The sequence below is a fragment of the Myxine glutinosa genome, chromosome 6 (genome assembly GCF_964187855.1).
Source record: "Myxine glutinosa chromosome 6, kmMyxGlut1.1, whole genome shotgun sequence".
Taxonomy (NCBI): Eukaryota; Metazoa; Chordata; class Myxini; order Myxiniformes; family Myxinidae; genus Myxine; species Myxine glutinosa.
Window position 1 is genome coordinate 156,432,320 of NC_136266.1, and position 27,280 is coordinate 156,459,599.

Sequence of the window (27,280 nt, forward strand, 5' to 3'; positions counted from 1 at the left end):
CTCTCCCCTCCCCCTCTTCTCCCCTCTCCCCTCCCCCTCTTCTCCCCTCCCCCTCTTCTCCCCTCCCCCTCTTCTCCCCTCCCCTCCCCCCCGTTCCCCTCCCCTCCCCCCTCCCCTCCCCATGCCGGGTACTTCTGCTAGTGTGTGTGTGTGTGTATGTATATATATATATATATATATATATATATATATATATATATATATATGAGTATATATATATACATACACACACATTATATATATTGTTATGTCGGGGGGTAAAGGAATATCTAGAGTCAGGTAGATCTGTATCGTTAACATGCTTCGACTGTCGTGGTAGGGAATCTACCTTGTAATAAGTTCTGTGTTTTAGGCGGTTTGTCGGGATAAGAGTATACCTGTGAACATAGAAGGATGTTCGGGTGTTAAATATGGTAGGGACTAAGATAAACCCCTGTGTGTCAGACCTGGAAATCATTCCTTTGTCCCTTATGGCAACGCACACATATAAACACTTAGATAGGTCCTTAGTGCGCAACAGTAATTGAATTCCCTTCCCTTACAAAGACTGTGGAAGACAAACAGGCAGAAAGCCAGGACGGGGCGCCACCGATGGGGCCGCAGCCAGCCACACCACCAGCTGGCCGAGCAACCAGCCTCGTGGCAAGGCTGGGAGCCACGCCCAGGAGGACTGTTGATTGGCCAGGGGGAGGGGCGAGCAACACCACAGTGCGGGAGGCACTCGGCCAATGACAGGGCACCAGCAAAAGAGAAGATTGGAGCAGAGTCGACGAAGGTTATAAAAGGGCTCGCGGGACGACATTTTGTCTCTCTTTTTGGCCCTCTCTCTCTCTCTCTTGGCTTCTTCGCTGGTCTCTTGGCGCTGCACGACATCTTTTGCTCTCTGCGCTTCTCTTCTTCGTGCTGACGGTTCGCTCTTGGTGTGGAGTGGTGCTTGGAGCCGGTCCTTCTCGGTGCTTCCAGAGCTTGGAGTCGTGCTCGGCCCTTCGCGGTGCTGTTGGTGCAGGGAGCGAGTGTTGGTACTGGAGCGAGGGACCTCGTGGTGTGAGTCGCATCGGGGCCTGGCGAAGCGAGCGAGTGGACGAAGGGTTTCCTCGCGCCGGAGCTTGGAGCCGTGTGTGGACGGTGGACAAGACGACAGACAGATAAGGCCGCACACCACATTTCCCCATACATAACGAACGTTTTATTTTCCTTAATTAATTTTCCCTTGTCTGTATCCGAAATCTGTGTGTCGGGACGTCCCGATTAAGACATTTATTACCGACGCGTATTTTCCTGTCCCGCTATCCTTGTGAATAAACCCTTGTTTTATTTTCTGTATATACCTGAACGCAGTTTTCTGTGTGGTTTATTTAATTTGCAGCGGCATTGGAGACGCCCAGAAGAACAGGTAAGACTGCAGGGCTCTTGCGCCGCCCCTCCATCCCGCACAATTTTGTAGAGCTTTTTGTCTTTGAGTCCACCATTGAGTTTCGCCTCAAGAGCTAAGGCCTTCGCATTCGTCTTCCGTGACCGTCTGATTTTTATCAAAGGCGGCCACACGACAATATATATGTGCGTTTGTTATTTTGTTCTTGACAATGGTAAGATGGAAATGCTGTGCCTTACTTGCAGCTTTGCTTACCTGCTGTGGCGACTGCTCAGAACTGCCAATGTGTCAGGATATGTCTGACGCCATAATTTTACTCTTTGGACAGTGTAAAGCATGTAAAACCCTCAGTCATATCACTGGTTAAACCTTCACTATAGCATAAACCTGACTTTTGCAGAGGAAGAATCCCGGGACAATGGAGAAGAAGTGGATAAGAAGAGAGACTTGGCCAGGGTACGTCGTCGTAACAATCAGAATGCTGTTCCATGGTCAAAACAAAAGCGTCGGCGTGAGCGACGCAAGAAACGAGTGGCGAAGCGCAATGCTGATGAGGTGAAGCCATGTTTTGTGTGTTTATTGTATGACGTTTGTGATTGCAGAATGAAGTTATTTTAATGCCCTTTTGAGTTGGCTGGGCTGAAGTTGCTATTTCTGTGTTCCAGACATTTGTTTTGTAACTTTGCATATTTAGTTTTCAATATCTCACCGATGTGTGCTTGGGGCTGTTGACGTCGAAGCAATGAAGTGGTTGTTTTTAGCAGCGATTTGTACCTTTTCACTCCTTGAAAGGACGCATACGTGTGATCATGGCTCCGAGACAAAAGTTTTTCTCTTCTCCATTGCTCGACGTGACAGCAGAAGGCAAAATCAGAGTTGGACCATCCCACCGATCAATATCATGGGGAATGCCTGCTATGATTATCCCATGTAACTGGTCACTATCATATCTGATGTTTCTTAAGAGGTAAGGTACAGCAATACTGGTCCTGGTGCTGATCAGAACCCAAAACTGGTGTTCACTATTGACCTGGTGACGAGAATAATTTATACGACACCTGAGCTGGACAAGGAAACGATTCCAGAATACAAGCTCCACTTGCACACAAGTAGACATTAATGGTGTCGGACCTTTACAAGCCCAACCATTTCACCTGCTCGTTTCAGTGTTTCCTCCACTAATATCCACCATTCCGATTAAGCGTAGCACGTCTGTGTGCACCTGTTGTCTATAACTTCTCCCAGTGTCTCAGCTAATACAAAGTGTGCAATACCGGATCGCTGTTTTCAGATTGTCAACAGCCCTGCTCATTGAGGAACCTCTAAAAGAGGAATTCACACAGGTTAAGCGTGCATGGAAACCGTTTGATATGACCCTGCCACTGAGTTGGGGAAGGACGTAATCCTAAACGTTGTCTGTAGTGTGTCGGCTTGCTCATTCCTATTGAAACAATTGGCATCTCGTCTTCAGTAGCATTCCCAAATCTCTCATCTGCCATTCTCATTGACGTAAACGTAAAAAGAAGGGCCCTAAAAGGGTAACATGTTTTTACCTGAATCACATTGGCTTGTCCTCATAATGCTCCTACTAGTAAACGTTTTCATGTTTAAAGCATGAGAGTGAATCACATGACAGTATCCATCAGTCATGTAACACCATTCGTTAGTCAGCACAATGTACTGTGTTCACTGCCCAAGTTTATCAGGGGGAGGATTGATTTTCATCCCCCTAAAATGAACTGAATTTTCACGATGGACGTCTCACTACTTGCTCCCTCAACAATGGGTTCCCTGTCGGAGATAATTTCCCAGGTGCCTAGAGTTGACCTTGCACGGCATCCCATCGATCACTTTGGCAATATCTCAGATTTGCAAGTCCTGATCATTTTGTTTGCAGCTTGGGGCTACTCGTTTGTGGCATTGTTGGGACAGCAGCTGTGCCGCTGATGCAGTGTCCCTTTGTAGGGGACACAGTGGATTCATGTTGTGGACAATATGATTATGGAAGGAAGTTCGAAGGAGGGGAAAACTGAAAAATTGGAAGTAGAAAGGATTTGGGTGGAGTTGACGACGATAGAAAATTCCGCTTTTCCGTTGGGCCGTTGGTGCTCCTATGGTTGGCAGCAAGTGCTCCGGAAGTAGTGACAGAAAGAGAGTGGCAATTCTATGTGTGGGAAAATTGCATGCTTGGTCAGGGTCACCCGGATAGCTCAGATGGCAGAGCACTGGTACCTTGGTTTGATTCCTGGTCCGGGCATGTAATTTTCCCACATATGTCAGTTAATTAGTTATAATCCTGTTCATTTATATAATTGATAAAAGTACAGCACAATTTTTAATCCATATTAAACATTACGAAAATGGATGTATTTTATTATCACTGGTTACTCTGTTAGTATCTTCTCGACAATGCTGTTGTCTTTTGCTGTACTTATAAATACTCCCGTGATAAGTATGATTCTTAGCAAATGGATCATCGTGGCATTTTTACCTCCACCACCGAAGGTGGACGGAGGTTATGTTTTCACCCCTGTCTGTCTGTTTGTTTGTCTGTTTGTGAACAGGACGGATTTGGACGGACTTTGGTGGACAGGTTGGGTGTGTGAAAAGGAAGCATTGATTCAATTTTGGTGAAGATTTGAATCAGGATCCGGATCTTCACCATATTTAAGTGATTCTTCACCATTGAGTGATAGGGCTAAAACTGATACTGTACATAGCACACCATCTCAAAGTCGGGGACGGATTATGACACAACTTGGTGGATTGTTGGGTAGGTGACAAGAACAAGCTGATCCAGATCCGGCCTATCGGTGGGATGCAAAATGTAAACTGTTGGCCTGGCTACCAAGTGCCGTTCTAGTTATTTTTTTGTGAAACGTGCTGTTCGAGCGCTACATATGCTGTGTGCTGTGTAGGGCGTGCTGGAGCTGGAAGGTGACTCTGATCTTGATGAGCTGATTCGTGACACGCGGCTTCTCAAGCGGCTCAAACGAGGACAGATCAGCCGTGAAGAGTTTGAGGAGCAGATTGAGGGTGATGTTCAACCTTCGAAATGCAGCCAATGAGAGATGATGGCTTGGGGTAAACATGGACTTATTTTTCAAAATGTTTTATATAACCCTATGGACGTTCCATTTTGACCTTTTTTCTGTTTTTAACATGAGGTAATGTTTGTCCTCAATGTACTTTGTGGTGAGGTAATGGAAAGAAAATACTGTTGCATCGTCAAGAGGTTATAAAGCTAATTAAGATCATTCTTCTTCTTATTTTTTGTCCAAGAGTGTGAAACAGGTTAAGGTGAAAATTTTTAATACTCAACGACCTCAAAGATGAGTGTAACAGCTTCTTGTGGTGATTTTTATTGTTAATCCATTGGTCAAAACTTGTGTTCGAACTCGGTTGTAGATAAAACCGAGTTTAGAAGTCATTTGTAGCCAGTTTGATAAAAGCCAACATTCTGCAGGAAGAAGCACTCCCACTGTCGGTAGGATGAGTGGGCGGGGTCATAAATAACAACCAAAGGTGTTTCGCTTTTAAAGTGAATTTTTGATTTGAGTATTCTTTGACTAATTGGCAGGATGGTAATTGTATCTTGTGTAGATGAATACTCCTTAAAAAGTTGGCTGGTGTTAAGTTCATCTACACAAGAGCCTTGTCATACTCAATCTGATCGATTAAAATATGTATTGTGTAATTTGAATAGATCAACTATTAAAAATAACATGTTTAATATAATAGTCTCCAGATCTTGGAGACGGTGGCAGGGGTTTTCGACGGTCCACACGGTCTCCACGTTTTTCAAAGTTAAGTCTGTTCACAATTGTATTTTGTCGAAACTGTATTTATCGTTCGGTGTGTGAACTTATAGTGTCCCCCTTGGAAGTTTCTCGGTGTTTATCTTTCATAAATTAATCGTTTGTTTGCCGCGTCGCGAGCAAGGCCTTGCAGCCTCAGGCTTCCCCCGTCGAAGGTTGTTCCTTCCTTCGCTGTTTTGCTAGCTTTTTTGATTTCCCCTTCTCCACCAAGCTTCACCAAACATCTACTATTTGTCTAACGTTGTAACCCCCACACCCCCCCAAAAACAAACAAAAAAACAAACAAAAAAAAATTATTTCCCTTTCTCCTCGTGTGATTTTGCCTCTGCCCACGTGCACTGTCTCGCCCCGCCCCCATTTTCCCCTTGCCTTCCACCTTTTGCCCTGTTCAAGTGACTCGTGGTCGCTCTAGGCTTCCTCTCCCCATTGGTATTTTTGTGAATATAAGATTGTTCTTCACAGTTCTGTTTAAATATGTTTCAACTATCCCCTTCAGTGTTTTATTCAGTGGTTTATTACAACACGCTGTTTTTCTTCTTATTTAAAAGGCTCCTTTCAATTTCCTCTTCAACTCATTCCATTTCAAAAAAATATTCAATCTCTTATGATTCAAAATCACTCCATGCTCTAAATTCTCATTCATTCCATCCCTCCTCCATCGTTCTTAAACGAATCGCTAACTTGAAAATCACAACAAACCCAATTTGTTATATATGTTCATCTTTCATTAATCATCCACTTTCTAAACTCCCCCCTTGCCCCTCCCCTTCAAATCTCCCCCCCAACCATCCCTCCCAAATTCTCCCTCCTCCCACCTCCTTCTCAAAGCTGCCTCCTCCCCACTTCCTCTCCCTCCTATGTCATACCTCCACCTCCCCCAACCTTCTACTTTCCTCTGCCCCCCCTCAAACAAACTCTCACTGTGCCTCATTCCATCACCATCAAACCTTTCGTCCTCCTCATCCTTCCCTTTCTTGTAACTCTTCTGTAATCTCTGACACACTATCAACTGCTCTTCCTACATCCCCCTCTCACCCTTCATCTGACCCTACCCCTCCCCTCCCCTGTCCTGCACCCGATGCTCCCCCTCTCTCCTCACTAACGGTATGGACCTCAAACATCCGGGGCCTTCGCTCAAACCTGATTGATCTCTCCATTCAGGTTTCTTCTGAAAATCCAGACTTGATCTGCTTAACAGAAACTTTCCTCCTTCAAGATGTCTCTGATTCCTTAATATCTCTTCCTGGTTACTCCCTCCTCCGGTACGATAGACCTGATCCTCGTCCTGGTGGTGGGGTGGCTATCTTTATCAAAAACTCTCTTCCTCACTCTCCCTGCACTGCCCTCTCTCCACCCCACCCACAGGAGTACCTCTGGCTACGGCTTCCTCTCCGCTCCCACCTTTTGTTCATATGTGTTCTGTACCGTCCTCCAAACAGTGATGACTCAATTTACATTTCTCTGTCGGACAACATGGACCAACTTATATCAACTCATCCAAACTCTCTCTTCCTCATATGTGGCGATTTCAACTGTCATCATGCCAGCTGGCTGGGTGTGGGTTCATCTCTCACCAGCCATGGCACCTCAGCAAAGGACTTCTGCGACTCATTGGGACTGACACAATCTGTCAATTTCCCGACCCGGATCTCAGTCAATGGAGTATCTTCTCTTCTGGACTTGGTTATGACTAACTTCCCTGCAAATGTCTGCTGCTCTTCTTCTGCTCCAACCGGTTCTTCTGATCATGTGCTTGTTAAAGTGGACATCTCACTGGCCATTCTCAGAGAGCCTCCTCAGCGCCGACGAGTCTGGCATTTCACTCAGGCCGACTGGCACGGTCTGCAAGCAGCCATCAATCAACTGGACTGGTCTCCCATCTCTAATGCCTCTGACATCAATCTTCCTGGGAATTCTTCCAAAGCAAACTGCTCTCTCTCATGCACAGATTTATCCCATCTCATCTTCAGTTGTCTTACCCTTCCTCCCGTCCATGGTACACTGAATCTTGTGGTGAGGCAGTTGCCCTGAAACAACTTGCCTTTGCGTCTTGGAAGGCAAATCCAACTGAAGGCAATCTCAGTTCCTTCCACCAAGCTCGAAACAAGTGTGTTTCTACCCTCAGGAGTGCCAGGAAGCACTATCTCTCCACACTCAAGATTGAACTCTCAAACCTGTCTCCTTCCTCCAAATCCTGGTGGCGTCTGGTCAAATCCGTTTCTGGTGTTTGTTCCCCCTCCATCCCCTCCCTTACCTCAAATGGCTACACAGTTGACACCGCACGTGACAAAGCCGAATGCCTCAACTCTGTGTTTGCCTCAAAATCGTGTGTCCCAAACCCATCTCTCTCTGTTCCCACCTTTCCCAGTCGAACCCAACTGCTCCTGGAGTCTGTGTCCTTCTCTCCTGACAAGGTGGAGAAGTTTTTATCAAACCTCGACTCTGATTCTGCAACTGGACCAGATGGCATCAGCCCTCAGGTCCTAAAATCCTGCTCTGTCGCTCTATCTCACCCTCTCTCTGTTCTTTTCACCCTCTCTTTTGCTCAAGGTCATCTGCCAGCATCTTGGAAAACAGCAAACATTACCGCTTTACACAAAAAAGGTGCAAAAACAGATCCTTGCAACTACAGACCAATCAGTCTGCTCCCAATTATCAGAAAAGTCATGGAATCCATCATTGCTTCAGATATCAAATCCTTCCTCTTCTCCAATGGCTTGATCTCTGATCATCACTTTGGATTCAGACCAGGTCATTCTACTCTGGACATGTTGCTTCTGCTGTCTCAACAATGGATGGAGGTCCTCAATGCCAAACAGGAAATCAGAGCTGTCTCACTTGACATATCACGTGCCTTCGATACGGTCTGGCACCCAGCTCTGCTCACCAAACTCACCTCCTATGGTATTCAGGGAAATCTCCACTCATGGCTTGCGGATTTCCTCTCTGGTCGTAGGCAACGTGTGGCCCTGAATGGATTTCTCTCATCTTCCCTTCCTGTTCTGGCTGGAGTTCCCCAAGGTAGTGTTCTGGGCCCTGTGCTATTTCTGGTCGTCATCAATGACCTCTCCGACTCTCTGAGAAATCCTCTCTATCTCTTTGCTGATGACTCCACTATCTGCCGCTCCATTCCTCATCCCTCAGATCGGCATTCTGCAGCCTCCTCACTCTCTGCAGACCTGGACACAATCACAGACTGGTCAAACAAGTGGAACATGTCTTTCAATCCTGACAAATCTCACACTCTTACAATGTCTCTCCGAAAGGACCGACTGGACAACCCTCCCATCTACTTTCTCAACAATCCTCTCCAAGAAGTTCTGTCGCTCAAGCTTTTGGGTCTCACTATCTGCCATGATCTTTCTTGGGAAAACCACATTTCCAAGCTGGCCTCCAAAGTCAGTCGCCGACTGGGCATCCTCCGTCGTGCGAAGTCCTTCCTTGGCACACCTGAGCTCCTCACCACATACAAGGCTTTCATCCGCAGCTCAATGGAATACTGTTCCCCCCTCTGGGCTGGTGCTCCTGCCTCACACCTTGCTCGGCTACAGTGCTTCACGCTGTTGAGGCCAAAGCTTTCAGAATCATTGGAATCTCCTGCGATGTAGTCAACTCCGAGGGCCTTTCACTCACTCACCGCAGGCAGGTTGGTGGTCTTTCTGTCTTCTACCGACTCCTCTCCGGCCTTGCTCCCCCAGCTCTCTCTGTGCTCTGTCCCCCCAATATTCCTTCAGGTCGCACAAGATCTGCCTGCAACCCTCTTATGGTTAAACTGCCAAAGTCTAGGCTCTCTGCTCACCTTCACTCTTTCATTCCCCTTTTCTCCCGCCTCTGGAACAAACTCCCCCACTCCCTTCAATCCCACTCCTCCCTCCAGGTCTTTAAAACAGCTGTTCACCACCATCTCTTATCTTCCCCCATCGAAAACCTTGATCTTTTCTACCCCCGGTAATTCACCCCAGAGTCCTTGCAGTGTTCATATGTTTTATTCCTCTCCCACCTCCCCCCAAGTCCTCCCGATGTCCCTGCTCTCAAATGTTGTGTTTGTGTCCTTCCCCCTCTCTCCCCATCTTGTCTGCCGCTCCCCTTGTTTTTTGTGTTTTGTGTGTTGGTTTGTCTTTTTGTGTGATTAATGTTAGCTCTTTCACGAGCCTCGATCTTGTATACAAAAAAATAAAAATAAAAATCGTAGATGCCACATAATGGAATAGGTTTTAATTCTGCACATTGCAGTCAGCCTTCTGTCTCACGTCAGGCAACAACCAGTCTGCCATCCCAAGGTGGTTCTTTGATGTCATGAAGTTTACTGGTGGCCTCTACAGGGGTGGACTGCATGTTTGCAGTTAATTTCTGGAACCCCCCCCAACCCCCCACTTGCGGGAATTTTATTGCCTCGGTGACCGATTGGGGTCTTCTCATTGGCTGGGTTTCTCAGAGGCCCCGACTTCGTGACGCCACTATTGATATATCTCCTCAAGGTCTCTTGGCCCCCTTCTCAAACCCCCCCTGCTTTTGTACTTTCAAGTTCACCCCACCACCCTCCTTGGTTTGGAAAACACCATATTATGGGATCTGTCTCAAGGGATGGGAAAAGATAGGCTGGTTGTCATTGGGTTTTGTCATCGTCGTGAGCAAAAATATTGGCACTCTTCTGCTTTTTTTTTTTCTTCAAATAATGCACCATTTCTTCCAGAATATTGTTGAAATTAAAAATATATTTTGGTATGCACAAGTGTATTTCTTTGGTTTGCAGTGGAACAAAACAAAAAAAGCTGAAAAATTACAAGATCTTAGCTTATTCCACACAGAAATCCTAAAATGGCCCGGACAATATTCAGAAGTTAAAAAAATTTTTTTTTTGTATACAGGATCTAAGCTCGTGAAAGAGCTAACATTAATCACACAAAAGTCAAACAAACACATAAAACATATAATAAGGGGAGCGGTAGACAAGATGGGGAGAGAGGGGGAAGCACACAAACGCAACATTTGAGAGCAGGGAGATCTGTGGGAGGGAGAGGGCTTGGGGGGAGGTGGCGTGGAAAAAGGGGGGGGCAGGGGGGGAAGTATAAAACACATGGACAATGCAAGGACTTCCAGGAAAGAAGTTGGTATTTCAAAAAAGTGGATCTGGGGTGAATTCGCGGGGGTAGAAAAGATCAAGGTTTTGGATGAGGGACGATAAAAGATGGTGGTGAACTGCTGTTTTAAAGACCTGGAGGGAGGAGTGGGATTGAAGGGAGTGGGGGAGTTTGTTCCAGATGCGGGAGTAAAGAGGAATGAAGGAGTGAAGGTGAGCAGAGTCTTGATTTTTGCAGTTTAACCATAAGAGGGTTGCTGGCAGATCTTGTGCGACCTGCAGGAATATTTGGGGGACACAGCACAGAGAGAGCTGGGGGAGCAAGGCTGGAGAGGAGTCGGTAGAAGACAGAAAGACCACCAACCTGCCTGCGGTGAATGGTGAGTAAGTGAAAAGCCCTCGGTGTTGGCTTCATCGCGGGAGATTCCAATGATTCTGAAAGCTTTGGTTTCAACAGCGTGAAGACAAGCGAGGTGTGAGGCAGGAGCGCCAGCCCAGAGGGGAGAGCAGTTGTTAGTTGTTGTTATAAATAATTAGATTTCAAGCAGGTGATTCTCCTTTACTTTGGAATTGAACTCACCTGTGGTGAGTTGCAGGTGCCTGCAATATAAAAATCACTCATTCAACCAGTTTGAATGGAGAAAAGGAGTCATTCTGCTATTTTGTGTCACTGTGTGTACCACAATGAGCATGGAGAAAAAAAAGAAAGAAAACGAGAGAATTGTCTGAAGAGGTCAGACATGAGAATGTAGCCAAGCATGGACAATCTCAAGGCTGCAAGTCCATCTCCAGAGACCTTAATGTTCCTGTGTCCACCCTATGCAATGTTATCAGGAAGTTTAAGGCCCATGGCACAGTAGCAAACCTCCCTGGACGTGGCTGCAAGAGAAAACTTGAACGAAGATTGCAGCGAAGGATTGTTCAAAGGTGGAGAAAGCATCTCGATCAACTACCAAACAGGTTAAAGCTGACCTTCAAACACGAGGTATGACAGTTTCAACTCGCACCATCCGTCGCCAACTCAATGAAAGGGGGTCTATGTTGGAGACCCAGGCTGAGAGAGACGGAAGAAATCCCGACTGAAGTTTGCCAAAATCCTTCTGGGAGAATGTCCTGTGCAAAGATGAGACCAAATTAGAGCTTTTTGGTAAAGCACATCATCTCCATGTTTACAGAAAACAAAATGAAGCCTTCAAAGAAAAGAGTCTGATGGACACTAAATTTTCATCATGGGAGTGCAGGCATCCTCCCGTATAATTTTTTAAAATAATAATTATGACGTCATAGGTCACGTGGTTCAGGCGCCATCTTTGAAAAACCGAAAAAGGTTGCACCTATATCTCTGAAACTGCTCCATGGAAAAAATTGAAACGTGGCTCCTGTTAGATGACGTCATAATTTGACAGGGACAACGCTTAGTCTGATTAGTTTGAAATTTCTTGAGTGTGATCTACGCAACAATTATATTCGAGAATATAAATTTATAATGTCATCGCTCACATGGTCTGGCAGCCATGTTGGATCAAAGAAATCAAACCCTTCAAAAACAGAAGATTTGGTGTGCACCAAGGTGACTGTGCAGGTTAAGTATCGGCTACTATGAATACAATGTTTAGATTTTGGTTCAGGTCTGGATGCAGATCCGTGATACAATAAGTAAATTGTTCAGTCTGGCGGAGGTATGCTCTCTACCCTACCGAGTGTCATTCTTCTTTTTCTTGTTCCGGTTGGTCTCTGCAATAAAAGATCTTCCGAGAGATGTGGGATTGGTTACTCATTACATCTACCGGATATACGATGCCGGCTGAACCAGAAGCACCCTCGACTCTCAAAATGAAAATGTGTTTCAAAATCTGTGAAAGAAAGCGGTGAAATTATACTAGTACCGACTGCAAAGCCACAATGAGCTGGCGAAGCCAAAGCCTCTTGCCACTATTTTACCCATCACTATGGCATCAGTAGGTTAGGTAGTTGGTAGTAGGTAGGTGTAGTAGGTACCGTACCTGGTAAGACTTGGTAAAGGAGAAGAGCAGACAGTCCTCAAAAAAACATGACCCATCACCAGGGACATCTACTGCAGCATATTCCCAAAAAGAAGACAATGGTGTCACATCCAATGGCTTTACTTGGTGCAACGTAAAAACCTCTCTCAAGTTACCACGGACTGTTGTCGAATCATGTTTCAGTGATGATAGCACTGGTGGAGGTTGTACCATTTTTCCTTTCATTTCGGTTCTTGTTCTTTCTCCGTAACAGACAACAGTGCCCAAAGCAATGACGATTTAGCTTAGGAAATTTGAGCATATGATGAGAACTATTTCGAGCAGCATATGCTTACGCGTGATTCGGTTGTTTTGCACCAACCTCGTTCCCGGCGTCGCAGACGTGTCGAGGGCGCTGGTAAGATGTCCTGTGTCGAGGGCGCTGATTGGCTGATTCGGTTCTCCGACGGCCACGAGATTTCTAAAAAATAATTTTTCGTCAATGTGAGAATATTTGACGCCGTTTTCACCGTCCGAAACGCGTAATAATAGCCGTTTTTTCAAATGCTCGAATCTCATTGGTTCTGGTCTTTGATGACGATTTTCGTTGAAGATAACGAGGTTGGTCTTAACGTATTTTAATTACTAATGAGAGGTTTCATTAGATTATGAATCAAAGAACGACGGGTGAAACAAACTCCTATTGAACTTTTTCGCAATTGTTTTATGCAAACTTCCGCATCCGGTTGATGGCTGTCTCCAGCACTCCATCCAGTGAGTGATTTCATTTTAGAAATATTTTTGCAAATGCTCGACTCTCATTGGGTTCTCACGCGTTTTGTTGAAGATAACCAGGCCCGTGCGGGCCGATGTTGGTCTTAAATGATTTTATTAATACATCGGAGGTGCATAAGATTGTGAATCAAACGACGACGGGTGAAAGAAACTTCTAATGAACGTTTAAAATTTGTTATGCATACTTCCGCATCCGCAAGATGGCTGCGCCCACTGCGCTTCGGATTCTCGAGCCAAGGCATAATCAGGTTTTCAACATAATACGTACTCGTTTATTGACAACACCGGCTTCGCCGGCTACTAGTACCGACTGCAAAGCCGCAATGAGCCGGCGAAGCCAAAACCTCTTGCCACTATTTTACCCATCACCATGGCATCAGTAGGTTAGGTAGTTGGTAGTAGGTAGGTAGTTGGTAGTAGGTAGGTAGGTAGTTGGTAGTAGGTAGGTGTAGTCGGTACCGTACCTGGTAAGACTTGGTAAAAGAGAACAGCAGACAGTCCTCCCCAATACCTGCATACCTCTTGCCACTATTTTACCCATCACCATGGCATCAGTAGGTTAGGTAGTTGGTAGTAGGTAGGTAGGTAGTTGGTAGTAGGTAGGTGTAGTAGGTACCATACATGGCAAGACTTGGTAAAAGAGAAGAGCAGACAGTCCTCCCGGATGGCAATACCTGCATACAATACAATAAATGTCACAAGAAGCTTAAGGAAGTAACTATACGATGTGCTAGCTTAAGGCCTATTTTTAACTGGGCTTAACATACGTTTTCACAGTAAGTGTGTAGTCTTCTAACTTCAGTCGCTGTCAGGCGCCAGGGCTGGTTCTCTGACTCTCCGGGCACGGCAGCTTTGTCCACCAGAAGACGTTAGCTTGCAGTGATTAATTCGGTGAATTCCATCTCAACTTCGGATATTTCCGGCCGTGAAAAACTATCCGTATTTCTAAACTAAATATGTAAACCGCTTATACCGTATTTCTGGCCGTGAAAAACTATCCCGTACGGCCGCGAGATTTCTAAAAAATAATTCTTCGTCAATTTTAGAATATTTGACGCCGTTTTCACCGTCCGAAACGCGTAATAATAATTGGTTCTGGTGTTTGATGACGATTTTCGTTGAAGATAACTAGGTTGGTCTTAACGTATTTTAATTACTAATGAGAGGTTTCATTAGATTAGGAATCAAAGAACGACGGGTGAAACAAGCTCCGATTGAACTTTTTCGCAATTGTTTTATGCAAACTTCCGCATCCGGTCGATGGCACCTATCATTGAGCGCTTTCATTTTAGAAATATTTTTGCAAATGCTCGACTCTCATTGGGTCCGGTGTTTGGTGACGCGTTTGGTGACGTGTTTTGTTGAAGATAACCAGGCCCGTGCGGGCCGATGTTGGTCTTAAATTATTTTATTTATACATCGGAGGTGCATAAGATTGTGAATCAAACGACGACGGGTGAAAGAAACTCCTAATGAACGTTTTAAATTTGTTATGCATACTTCCGCCCACGCAAGATGGCTGCGCCCACGGCGCTTCGGATTCTCGAGCCAAGGCATAATTAGGTTTTCAACATAATACGTACTCGTTTATTGACAACACCGGCTTCGCCGGCTACTAGTACCGACTGCAAAGCCGCAATGAGCCGGCGAAGCCAAAGCCTCTTGCCACTATTTTACCCATCAGTAGGTTAGGTAGTTGGTAGTTGGTAGTAGGTAGGTGTAGTTGGTACCGTACCTGGTAAGACTTGGTAAAAGAGAAGAGCAGACAGTCCTCCCCAATACCTAAAATACAATAAATGTCACAAGAAGCTGAAGGAAGTAACTATACGATGTGCTAGTTTAGGGCCTATTTTAAGAAATTTTAACTGGGCTTAACATACGTTTTCATAGTATGTGTGTCGTCTTCTAACTTCAGTCACTGTCAGGGCTGGTTCTCTCCGGGCACTGCGGCTTCCTCCACCAGAAGAAGTTAGCTTGCAGTAAGATCAGTGCCGACAGATCAGACGATAGCGCCGTTTCAACGGCAATGTGTGACTCATTAATCAAACCGAGCTTTCTTTCTTTATGTAAACCGCTTAGACCGGTAGGTGCAGGACAACATCATAAATCACACAAACCTACTGAGCATGGGAGCATGGGATTGAAGCCTAATTCGGCTTTTCAGGTCTACCACTAAAGAAGAGAAAAATTTCGAAAATGGCCCAGAGTGGTTTACTTTCCAATTACGTTTCGTGAGAACATTGTTTTTATCACGAAAAGAAGGTGATGGACGCTGATAGTGACCTGTAAGTACTCTTGAACATCCTCAACAACACATATATGCTGGTGCGAGCACTCAAAGGTCTTTACACGCTTTAGTGAAATTTAGCAGTGTACAGTTAAAGTGTAGACTTAAACTGGTAATTGAAACAGTGTAGATTGTAACCTGGTGAATGAGCAGGAGTCACATGACACTTTCTCACGAATTAGCTTGGGTACCCAAGACTTGGGTACATTTATGTCGTGGTTAAGCATAAACGTCGTCCTTCATGCCACATCTGATAGGTCGGTGTGGCGATGAAGAATGGAGGCGAAACATTGTTCCACGTTTTGGCTTTGACCGAGTGACATGGCGGGCGTTTTGCAGAATCGAGTCGAAAAACACATTGTTCAAGTGCTCGTACTTTTTCGCTGTGCAGTAAGCGAGTGACTTGATACGTTTCACAGTGCCCAAAGCAATGACGATTTAGCTGAGGAAATTTGAGCATATGATGAGAACTAATTCGAGCAGCATATGCTTACGCGTGATTCGGTTGTTTTGCATCAACCTCGTTCCCGGCGTCGCAGACGTCGCAGTGATTCCCGTCGCAGTTCCCGGCGTCGCAGTGATTAATTCGGTGAAGAATTCCGTCTCAACTTTGGATATTTCCGGCCGTGAAAAACGATCCGTATTTCTAAACTAAATATGTAAACCGCTTATACCATATTTCTGGCCGTGAAAAACTATCCCGTACGGCCGCGAGACTTCTAAAAAATAATTATTCGTCAATTTTAGAATATTTGATGCCGTTTTCACCCTCCGAAACGCGTAATAATATTTTTTCAAATGCTCGAATCTCATTGGTTCTGGTGCTTGATGACGATTTTCGTTGAAGATAACGAGGTTGGTCTTAACTTATTTTAATTACTAATGACAGGTTTCATTAGATTATGAATCAAAGAACGACGGGTGAAACAAGCTCCTATTCAACTTTTTCGCAATTGTTTTATGCAAACTTCCGCATCCGGTAGATGGCGCCCACCATTGAGCACTTTCATTTTGAGAGAGAGAAAGAGAGAAAGAGAGAAAGAGAGAAAGTGAGAAAGTGAGAAAGAGAGAAAGTGAGAAAGAGAGAAAGAGAGAAAGTGAGAAAGTGAGAAAGAGAGAAAGTGAGAAAGAGAGAAAGTGAGAAAGAGAGAAAGTGAGAAAGAGAGAAAGAGAGAAAGAGAGAAAGTGAGAAAGTGAGAAAGAGAGAAAGAGAGAAAGTGAGAAAGAGAGAAAGTGAGAAAGTGAGAAAGAGAGAAAGAGAGAAAGAGAGAAAGTGAGAAAGTGAGAAAGAGAGAAAGTGAGAAAGAGAGAAAGAGAGAAAGTGAGAAAGAGAGAAAGAGAGAAAGAGAGAAAGTGAGAAAGTGAGAAAGAGAGAAAGAGAGAAAGTGAGAAAGAGAGAAAGAGAGAAAGAGAGAAAGTGAGAAAGTGAGAAAGAGAGAAAGTGAGAAAGTGAGAAAGTGAGAAAGAGAGAAAGTGAGAAAGTGAGAAAGAGAGAAAGTGAGAAAGAGAGAAAGTGAGAAAGTGAGAAAGTGAGAAAGAGAGAAAGAGAGAAAGACTTTTGTATCCTTTTATTATAAAAGTATAAAACCATTCCACAAAGCAGTGTTAAACCAAGCAACGAGTTCAAAGAAACATTGTATAAGGATCATAAACACACCAAAAAAGAACAAAGGATATTCAAAAGAAACCAGCAAGTATAAAAATTTTACCAACCAAAGGTGAGGACACAAACAGAAACCACAAACAATTTTAAAGGAAATGCTCACGCAAGAGCTATGAACACATCAAGAGCAAATTAAGCGTTTAATTAAATTAAGCAAAAAATTGAGAAAGGGAAAGAGAGGGGGGGAGACAGAGAAGGGGAGAGAGAGAGGGGGAGAGAGAGAGGGAGGGAGAGAGGGAGGGAGAGAGAGAGGGAGAGAGAGAGGGAGAGAGAGGGAGAGAGAGAGAGACTTTTTTTTATTGTTATTGGTGATCCCAATGCGATCCAAATGGACAGACCAGGAGATAAACCTCGCACAACCAGTAGCCGGGAGCGACAGAGCATCCGTGTCCTTCCCAACCGTGTTCCTTTCTGAACGCACCATGTAACACGTCACCATATTCACTGCTGGAGGAATGTTTGTGAATGCATCACATCATAACACTTTTCCGATATGTTTTCCTTGATGAACTTGGGGACTTGTGAGCCACTCCAGAGGTGTTGGAAAAAGGCCGATCGTAATGGGCAGGTGCTCCATCTTGGAGGCACGCAATGTTGCAAGTTATCCATCTTGCAGGTCATCCATCTTGCAGGTGCCCCATCTTGTAGATTCTCCATCTTACAGGTGCTCCATCTGTATGACGCTTTGGAGTTGCAAGCTTTCTGGGGCTACAGCGGTGATCCGTTCACTCATTTACCCCCGGGTCGAGCTGTAAACGCCCCCCCCACACAAATTTGGAGAGAGAGAGAAAGAGAGAGAGAGAGAGAGAAAGAGAGAGAGAGAAAGAAAGAGAGAGAGAGAAAGAGAGAAAGAGAAAGAGAGATTTTGATTTGATTTTTGTTCCTCTTTATTGAAAGGTATCATTCAATGTGAATCCAGACAATTATTTCCAAACAAAAGGGTTATGGCTAACTTCAAAGAAAAATACATGCAACACATGCAGAGGAAGAGCATGGTGGATGGGGTAACATAGAAGCAAAGATTCCAGATTATAAATTAATTACTAGAACACCATTGACCAAGCTACATAAAGATTGTTTGGCACACCATCGTTTTTCAAAGACAGCAAAATCATGGGTTTCAAACTCAAAATGGACACGAGATGTAACCGACGCTTTAAAAATCCTTAAAAGGTCATCAGCTAAAATATCAATGTTCTGCAATTTCCGTTTTCTTGAAAGATAAATGGCAAGCTTTGCTTCAGAGCACAAGAAGTTACCTAAAAAACATTCATTTTTACTTAAATGAGAAATATTAAAAAAACACAATGTGTGAAAATCAAACCGAGCCCCTGAGTCACACGTAATAAAATATTAAAAAGGGAGGACAGTCTCGAACACTCAATGAAGGCATGAAAAATGGTTTCAGGGGCATCGCAGAAGGGGCACAATTCTGAATTTTCAGAACATATGCGATGGGACAGAACATTGCAAGGCAAGATGTAGTGCGCCAGCCGCCATTGTAAATCCCCAGAGCGCTTGACGATTGGCTCCTTATACATCACGTGCCATTTGATTGTTGCGGAATGGCCAGCTTGAAGCAACGCTTTCCAATGAGCTCGTGGCTCTGCAGGTCTGTCAGGAATGAGAGTGTTAACACTTAGACTATACACCGAGGATTTCTCCATCGAGTTAAAGGAGATAAAACCCCGAAATGAAATTAAAAGACGAGGAAAAGGACATTGGGACAGAGGGAGGGCAGCCTCAATCTCTGGATCCCACTTTAGCCCGGTTAGTTTAAAAGCTCGTGAAATCACAGAGAAAATCCTTCCAATAACTCTGATGGATCTCACACCAGTTGCCACGGCAACATTAGCAGCTGGCTTCCATCTATATGTAAAGGGATTCCTAAGGTGCTTGACCCTGGTAAAGTTGACATCAATGAACTTTTGCACAAAGGAACGGCGGTCACTACAGACCCCTTTAAAAAAGGGATTAAAGAAAATTGGTTCATTTAAAAACATTTGGAGAGTATAGGCACTGGTGTCGCGGCAAAACGCGACTGTCCGCCATGCTTCCAGCATACTTCTGTAAAACAAGGGGATCGATGTTATGTCCACCCTCGCTGCGTCAAGAAGAAAGATTTCGTCACCGAAGCCAAGTCTCCCTGCTTGCCTGAGCAAGCAGTGAGCAAAGGCTTTCCATGGTACATCGGAATACAGCAGCCTTCGTAATGCAAGGAGGCGAAAAGCCATCACTTTACTTGTTACGTCTATCAATCCCTGTCCACCTTCAGCAATGGGCAGACCTATTACGCCGGGCCGGAGCCAGTGCTTCCCATCCCAAAAGAAATTGATAAAAATACTTTGGAGCTTTTTAAGAATAGAACCTGGGGCCTGTAGTGCCATAAACCTATGCCACAGCATCGATGCCGCAAGATTATTGATGACCAGAGTACGACCCCGATAGGAAAGCTGTTTCAATAGTCCCCTCCATTTTTGCAGCCGCTGCTCAGTCTTGGTAATCAGCGATTCCCAGTTTTTAGAAAAGAAATCCTGAGTGCCGAGAAAGACCCCGAGGTAGCATATCCCATCATGTGCCCACTCAAGCTGCATTGGCAGGGTCGGAGGGGGGATACCATTCTGGGGACCTAAGTAAAGAGCTTTGGACTTCTGCCAGTTGACCTTTACGGAGCTAGCCAAGGTAAACTCATTGGTGGACTTGACCAGGGCACCAATATCTTCATCGGAATTAACAAACGCGCATAGGTCATCCGCATAAGCGACGGTCTTTACCGGGTTGGCCAATGGCAGAGGACAAAAACCACGAAGCCGTGTGCGCAACCGATTCAGAAGAGGCTCAACGGAGAGGGAATAAAGAAGGCCGGACAAAGGGCACCCTTGGCGAATACCCCCAGTCACAGAAAAAGGCTGACTTAAAATATTATTCACCTTAAGCAGGCTAAAAATATTATTATACAATAATTTGACGTGACCGATGAAAGTTTCACCAAAACCAAACCCCCGTAAAACAGCAAAGAGATAAAAATGATCGATGGCATCAAAAGCCTTTTCTTGATCTAAAAACACTAGACCAACATTTCTTTGTTCCGCGGTACAAATGTCAATCGCGTCACGCACAATAAAATTACAATCATGTATTGTTCTTTTTGGGATACAATATGATTGATCGGGGTGTACAATATCCCCGATGACAGGCTTGAGGCGTTTTGCGAGAGTTTTTGAAATAATTTTATAGTCAGTGCAGAGGAGGGAAATTGGACGCCAATTCCGAAGTTGTTGTCGGTCTCCCTTCTTGGGTATAAGGGCAAGTACAGCCCTACGGCAACTGAGTGGTAATAAGCCTGAATGCAGGCCCTCAATTAAGAGGCCGAGCAGTTCGGGTCCCAGTTGGTCCCAGAAGGCCTTATAGAGCTCCGCAGGGATTCCATCCAGCCCCGAAGCCTTGCCGGTGGGCAAAGTTTGCAAAGCGGCAAAGAGTTCCCCTAGGGTAACTTCTTTGTCCAGTTGCTGCCGTGCAGACTCAGACAGGGTTGGCAGAGAAGCAGTCATTGAAAGAATCACATTCTTCTTTGTGTTCCTAGCACAATACAAATCTGAAAAATATTCTTTGGCCAAATTTCTGATCTCGTTTTGGTCCTGAGTCGTTCGACCTCCTTGCGTGCACAGTGAAGTTATTTGCTGGTTTCTCTTCGCTCGCAGTTCCAAACCGAAGAAGAATTTCGAAGAGGTATCAATGAAACGCAGGTTCTCCATTCGTAATCGTATTAGAGCCCCTCGAGCCTGCTTTGCGCAGAGCTTAGCAAGGAGGTCTTTCTTCTTCACAATTAAAGAACAAGTCCTTTCAGCGCTCTGGGCCGGAAGGTTTGATTGCAGACACAAGATCTCTTTGGCGATGAGAGTTTGCATCGCTGTTTCATTCTTCGTACAAAAGGAGTTATATTGTTGGCAAAATGACCTAATCTGGGCCTTTGCGTTATCCCACCATTGCCCAAGGCAAGAGAAGGAAGGCTTTCGCAACTTTATAACTTCCCAAAAGGCCCGGAAAGCATCAAGAAACGCTTCATTTTGCAAGAGGCTGACGTTGAAAGTCCAGTAAGCAGCACCGCGATTCCGGGCCGGAGAAAGGACATGAAGAATGGCCATATGGTGGTCCGAAAAACCGCTCGGGGCTACAACAGCGTGGCCCACAACATTTAAGGAGTCACTGTTGACATATATTCTGTCCAGCCTTGCAAGAGACAGCCGGCCATTTGCACAGCGGCACCATGTATATTGACGTGCGGATGGATTCTGGAGCCTCCACACATCCACAAAGGAAAACTTGGACAATGCTCCCCTTAGAGGCACCAAGCTTGCTGGATGGGGCTCTGCTCCATTGCGATCAAGAGTGGGGTCCATTGTGCAGTTGAAATCCCCACTCAGACAAACAATACCATCAAAGTCAAGGTGCGTGAGAGTAAAATCCAACTGTGTAAAAAAATTAAATCTTTCTGTGCTATTACTTGGTGAATATACATTTAGGATCGTGTGCTTATAACCATTAAAAAAGAAATTCACTGAGACTAAATGCCCTTTAATAATTTCTTTAAAAGCGACACCCTGTGCACAGAAAGAATGATGCAAATAGACAGCAACTCCAGCACGAGAGCAGGCCAAGCTGCTAAAGAACCACTGTCCTTTCATCATTCTGTTCCATTCACTAACGCAAGAAGGTCTACACCTCGTCTCTTGCAAAAGAACAATATCAAAGCGTTTATGCTGGACAAGCGACTTTACCTGGGCCTTACACAGGGGGGAGCACCCCCCATTAATATTTAAGGTTACAATAGAAAAGGTCATCTTGTAAATTTAAAGATGAATAATTAAGTGGGGAAGAAGTCAGACTGTGCCTGCAACTCCTTCCTGGCTTTGAGCACACATTTCCTAAGGCGAAACACTTGTGACTCTGTCACACCAAGCTGTTCTGCCTTGAGGAGGAGATGTTTGGAGGAAGTTATGAAAGCAGACAAATCTGGGAAAAAATTATTGATTTTGATTTGTTTCTTTCGAAACGTGTCTTGAAGAAACTTTAAGATCTTGGTGGGTGACACTTCAGCGCCTCCCTCGGAACCTTGAGCCAAACCTGGATCATTCCAGGCTTCAATACTAGCACCGGAGGCAAGCGACGAGGCACCGTCTGAGTCATCATCAGAGTAGTTTCTATTAACATTAACACACTCTGATGTGAGTGTTTCCACAGCGGAAAATTCGCCCTTTACCAGAGGCAGGACCGGTGTTTCCGTAATGGGGGGTTTTAAAATCCAGGTGAGAAACTGAGGTTTCTGCAACGGAGGCTTCGCACTCTACCGGAGAAGAGGTCGTTACATTTTCCGCCTCCATGGTTTCCGACATTTCACACTCAACAGGGAGTGGGGGTGCATCAGGCACCTCATTAGAGGTCACCTTGCCAGTAGTCATGGAGGTGTTTACGATCGGTTCTGGGGCCGTTGTGCGCGGCTCGCAACAATCAGGTGCGGAAACGTCTTCTTCTTCTTCTTCTTCGCCTAAAACACTGAATCTGTTTTGCAAAGCAAAACCAGCCGTGGACGAATCCGTTTCTGAAACAGGAACGTTAAGCTCCTTTGCCGACGCCATTTGTTTTCGGACGGCTCGATTGCACGTCCTCACCAACCCCGCCACGTTTTTGCCTCTTCTTGGAGGTCACAGTGATGAAAACCCCGTCTTCCGTCGGGGGTTCCTCAGTTTCAAGCCTCAGAAGTGAAGGCTGATCCAGCGTCCTGGATGTGCCACATGAGGCAGCGTTTGGCTCGGTCCGTGTCGATGTGCCACTTGAGGCAGCGTTTGGCTCTGTCCGTGTCGATGTGCCACCGGACATGGACGTCGGACAAGCACCTTTCAAATGTCCGTGCTCCCCACAGGTGAAACACGTCATCGTCTCCGTTGCGATGTACATCGTGTAGTTTCGCTTATCAGAAACCAGCGTTGCCGACGCATTGAGCGACTGGGCGTTGTTCTTTAGCACGATGTAGCAATGCCGTCGGAACGACATTATGTGATGAACCGTTGAATCGGATCGCAAACGAAGAGGAATCATGGAGACTCGTGACACCACGGTCCCAAACTGTTTTAAAACGGACACAATATCTCCGCTTTTCACGCACGGCGGAATATTCGACAAAATCACTTTCACCGCCGGCGTGTCCATCGGACTCACATTAACAAAAATGTCCGGCGGTACCGACAAACCCGTTTCGACCGCCTGGGCTACGTAGCGCTCCTCTGAAAGAAAAACCACAACTCGTTGGTTCATCTTCGAAGCCGCTAAAACGTTCTCGATCCCAACGAGCTCTCCCAAGCCCAACACAATGTCCTCGACCCGAACTCCGTCGGGCGGACTCACGATGACTCCATTCTTTCGAGTCAGCGACTCATAAATACTATTCTGCAAACGACCGCTTGCCATAGCGATAAATGAACCAAAACTAAGGAAATATTTGAAAAAACAAAACAAAATAGAACCTATCGCAAGCAAAGCCTGCAGGCGAAGGTAAAATGAAAAGAAATAGAATAAGGGAGCCGATAAACGACGATAATGAAGAACATGGCAAGCAGAGCACAGGCCCGAAGAACACAAGGTTCTTTAGGACTCGCACCAAACTCACCATGCGCGCTCTCTTTCTCTCTCTTGTCTCAACAAAGAAGGAAAACACGGGGAAAACTTCACAAACACGTACAAGGACACAGAGGGAGTGAAAAGGGGGATGGGAAAGGCAACAACACAACACAGTACTCACAGCTCCTCACACACAGCAGCCATGATTGCCACACCCACGCACGACTCGCCAACGACCAGCAGGGGGCGAGAGAGAGAGATAGAGATAGAGAGACTGACTGTTTCTTCCTTTTATTACAAGAGTACAAAAAATCAGTTATGTTCAGTCACAAAGAAACAAAACACAATAAAATGGTCTCAAGGAAAGGTTATTTTCAAATCATCATCATCAAGTGTGCATATGACATCATTAAAAACCCACTTTTCTTTAAAACATGTTAAATTCTTGTTCATTTTAAAAAACCGGTACTCTAGCTTTAGTCTTGCATTTACAAGAGCCTTAAGGGTGAGCAGTACATCACATGACGAGTCAGAAGCGTTTCCCATTTTTTTCTTCCTGGATTTATAAATTGCAAACTTGGCCTGGCCAATTAAAAAATTCATTAAAACCACATTCCTAAGGGAAGACGGTCCTAAAACACCATAAATAAAAACATTGTGATTGAAGAGGGAACCAAGCTTCACAAAGCGTTCCTGAAGGAATGTAAAAAGAGGTTGCAATCGTTCACACTCCAGGTATATATGCGGTAGGGTTTCAATGGATGCACAGAAAGGGCATAGATTAGAGTTAGCAGTAGAAAACCGGTTCAGTAAAACATTATAAGGTAAAATCCAGTGTACAAGTTTCCATTGAATATCTCCAACATACTTTGGAGTAGGCAAGAGATAAAAACTTCGCCAATTGGGGCAATTGGGTGGTATTGGGGGTAAAACATCCCGCCATCGAAGCCTCGGGTGCTCAGAAAATGTTTTTGCGTATAAAATTTTAACGTACGCGTTGTACAGAGTTTTCTTTGGAAAGGCGGGAAGGGATAATGCAGTATCATCAGGGCTGTTCAGGCCAGGGGACAGATTAAGTGGCGGGCTGAAAACTAGGAGTTTGGGGAAGTCACCCGCTGTTTCCTCGGGGGAAGGGCCAAGTTCCTCGCAGGTATTACGATACGTTGTGGATATCCCTTGAAGGAACCGAGAGATGATCCTGACAGATTTTATTCCGGTTTTTTGTGCCACAGCGGCAGCACTCAGCCGGCAGCTCCCAGACTCTGTCATGAGGTCTTTCACTCGCAGCAGCTTGGCATCAACAAAACGTTGAACGAGTCCCCTATTATTCAAGCTGTTTTCCAGGAAGGGGTTGTAGCATAGGGGCTCGTTCAACAACATTTCCATGTTGTATGTTGCCATTTCACGGGAAAAGGACAGGGCTTGCCAGGCGTTCATCACCCCTTGGTAAAAGGTGGGCAGCAAGGATGAATCGATTTGATGAGGGTTCATTAAGAAAAGTTCTCGGTCGTAACCCAGCTTGCATGTAAGCTGTAATATGCAGTTAGCCAGAGGCCTCCAGAGTAGGGCTTCATCTCCATATACAAGTTGGCGCACGATATGAAGCCGGAAGACCATAATCCGGCTGCGGATATCAATAAGACCTTGACCACCTTCAGCGAGTGGCAAGTATGCCACGGGGGGTTGGAGCCAGTGTTTCCCGCTCCAGAAAAAGTCGACAATGCTCTTTTGCAGTGTAATAAGAAGGCTCCCAGGCGGTTGTAGGCATATCATCTTATGCCATAGCATAGAGGCGACAAGATTGTTAATGACGAGAGTTCTTCCGCGGTACGAAAGTTGGAAAAGAAGTCCTTTCCAGCGGGCCAGTTTTGCCATTACCTTGTCTGGTAATCCCACCCAGTTCTGCTGCTCAAAGGTGTTGTCTCCGAGGAAAATACCGAGGTATTTAATGTCACTTTTCTGCCAGTTCACTCCTCCTGGTAGGACAATTGGCGGGCAATCTCCAGGTCCTATCCAAAGGGCTTCACTCTTCTTCCAGTTTACCTGGCCTGAACAAGCCTGACAATATGTTTTTAGTGCCTGAGCCACCGCAGTGACGTCAGTACTATTTTTTATATAAATACAGACATCATCTGCATAGGCAGAGACTTTTAGCGGTGTGGTAAGAATTGATCCAGTGAAGCCAGAAATGTGCGTACGTAATTGGAGCAGAAGAGGTTCGATGGCAAGAGAGTATAAAAGTCCAGATAGCGGGCAACCTTGCCGTACTCCCCGTTGTACAGCAATGGGGCTACACAATACTTGATTAATTTTAAGAACACTGGATATATTACAATACAAAAGTTTAACGTACGAGATAAAAATAGGTCCAAACCCAAAATTCTCTAAAACTCTTAAAAGGTACATGTGGTCAATACAGTCAAAGGCTTTTCCTTGGTCAATAAAAAACAGACCAACATTCATATTAAAATTGTTACAAAACCGAATGGTATCACGGATAAGAAAGATATTATTAAAAATAGTACGTCCAGGAATACAAAAGGATTGATGTTCTCCTATTAGTACATTCATAAAAGGTTTCATTCGATTAGACAAGGCTTTGGCTAAAATTTTATAATCCGTACATAAAACAGAAATAGGACGCCAGTTCTCTATAAGTTGAGTGTCCGCTTTCTTAGGAATTAAGGTGGTGACTGCTCTCCGGCAACTCCACGGCAGTTGTCCATCTTCTAAACATTCATTCAATACCCGCAGTAGGTGAGGTCCAATGGTGTCCCAAAAAAACTGGAAAAATTCACTTGTCAGCCCATCCAGTCCAGGGGCTTTATCAGGTTCCAAGGCCTTCAAGGCAGCGGTGAGCTCAGGTAACCTAAGAGGATCCTCCAACTGCTGCTTCTGATCCTCCGCCAATGTTGGAAGGTTAGAAACAAGTTCCGATATTGCATCCTGGTTAATGTCATGTCGCATAAACCGTTGTTTAAAATGTTTCCGGGCACATTCCCTGATTCTGCCATCTTCATAAAGGAGTTCCCCATCATGGAGCAAGCATGTAATCATTGACGAAGAGGCCCCCCTTTTAAGGCTGAAGAAGAATTTGGTTGGAGCATCAAGGTCGTGTATGTACCTCATCTTCAGGCGCAATAAAGCATTTTGTGCTCGCCTTTCGGATATGGAATTCAGTAAGGCCGTTTTTCCATGGATTTGTTGCCTCATTCCCTGGTAGCTCACACTTGCGGTTCCCTGAAGCTGTTCCTGTAATTCCAGGATTTCATCTTCAAGTAAGGTTGTGGTTTTTCTTTCCTCTTGAACACCATACGCACGATATTGTTGGCAGAACAGTCTGATGTGCGTTTTGGCATTATCCCACCATTGTCTGAGGTTTGAGAAATTCCCTTGGGAGGCAACCAGAATATTCCAAATTTCCGGAAAAATGTCCTTAAAGGTACTATCATCAAGTAAGTTGTTATTAAATTTCCAAAAAGCACTCTTGTGTTTCGGGCAGGGGGCAGAAATTTTGAGAAATGTTGCGCTGTGGTCCGAGAATCCTGATGGGCAAATTTTGGATGACAGAACGAGGCGTTCAAGTGGAGGATTAATATAAAACTTGTCCAAGCGAGCAAGTACAATATTACCCTGAATGCATCGACACCATGTGTATTGCCTGATTG

At 45.1% G+C, this 27,280-nt stretch overlaps 1 protein-coding gene across 5 annotated transcripts in view; it reads left to right on the top strand.

Moving 5' to 3' along the window:
* DDX55 (DEAD-box helicase 55) overlaps positions 1-27,280 on the top strand; it is a 117,112-nt gene that overhangs the window by 78,913 nt on the left and 10,919 nt on the right. For 3 of the 5 annotated variants that reach the window (XM_068118846.2, XM_078780822.1, XM_068118844.2), the window contains exons 14-15: positions 1,773-1,927; positions 4,291-4,456. In XM_068118846.2, coding sequence (XP_067974947.1) covers positions 1,773-1,927; positions 4,291-4,440 — 305 coding nt within the window. In that variant the 3' untranslated portion in view covers positions 4,441-4,456. Of the gene's footprint in view, positions 1-1,772; positions 1,928-4,290; positions 4,630-27,280 lie in introns of those variants that run through there. The other 2 variants (XM_068118847.2, XM_068118843.2) reach the window with 1 other exon arrangement.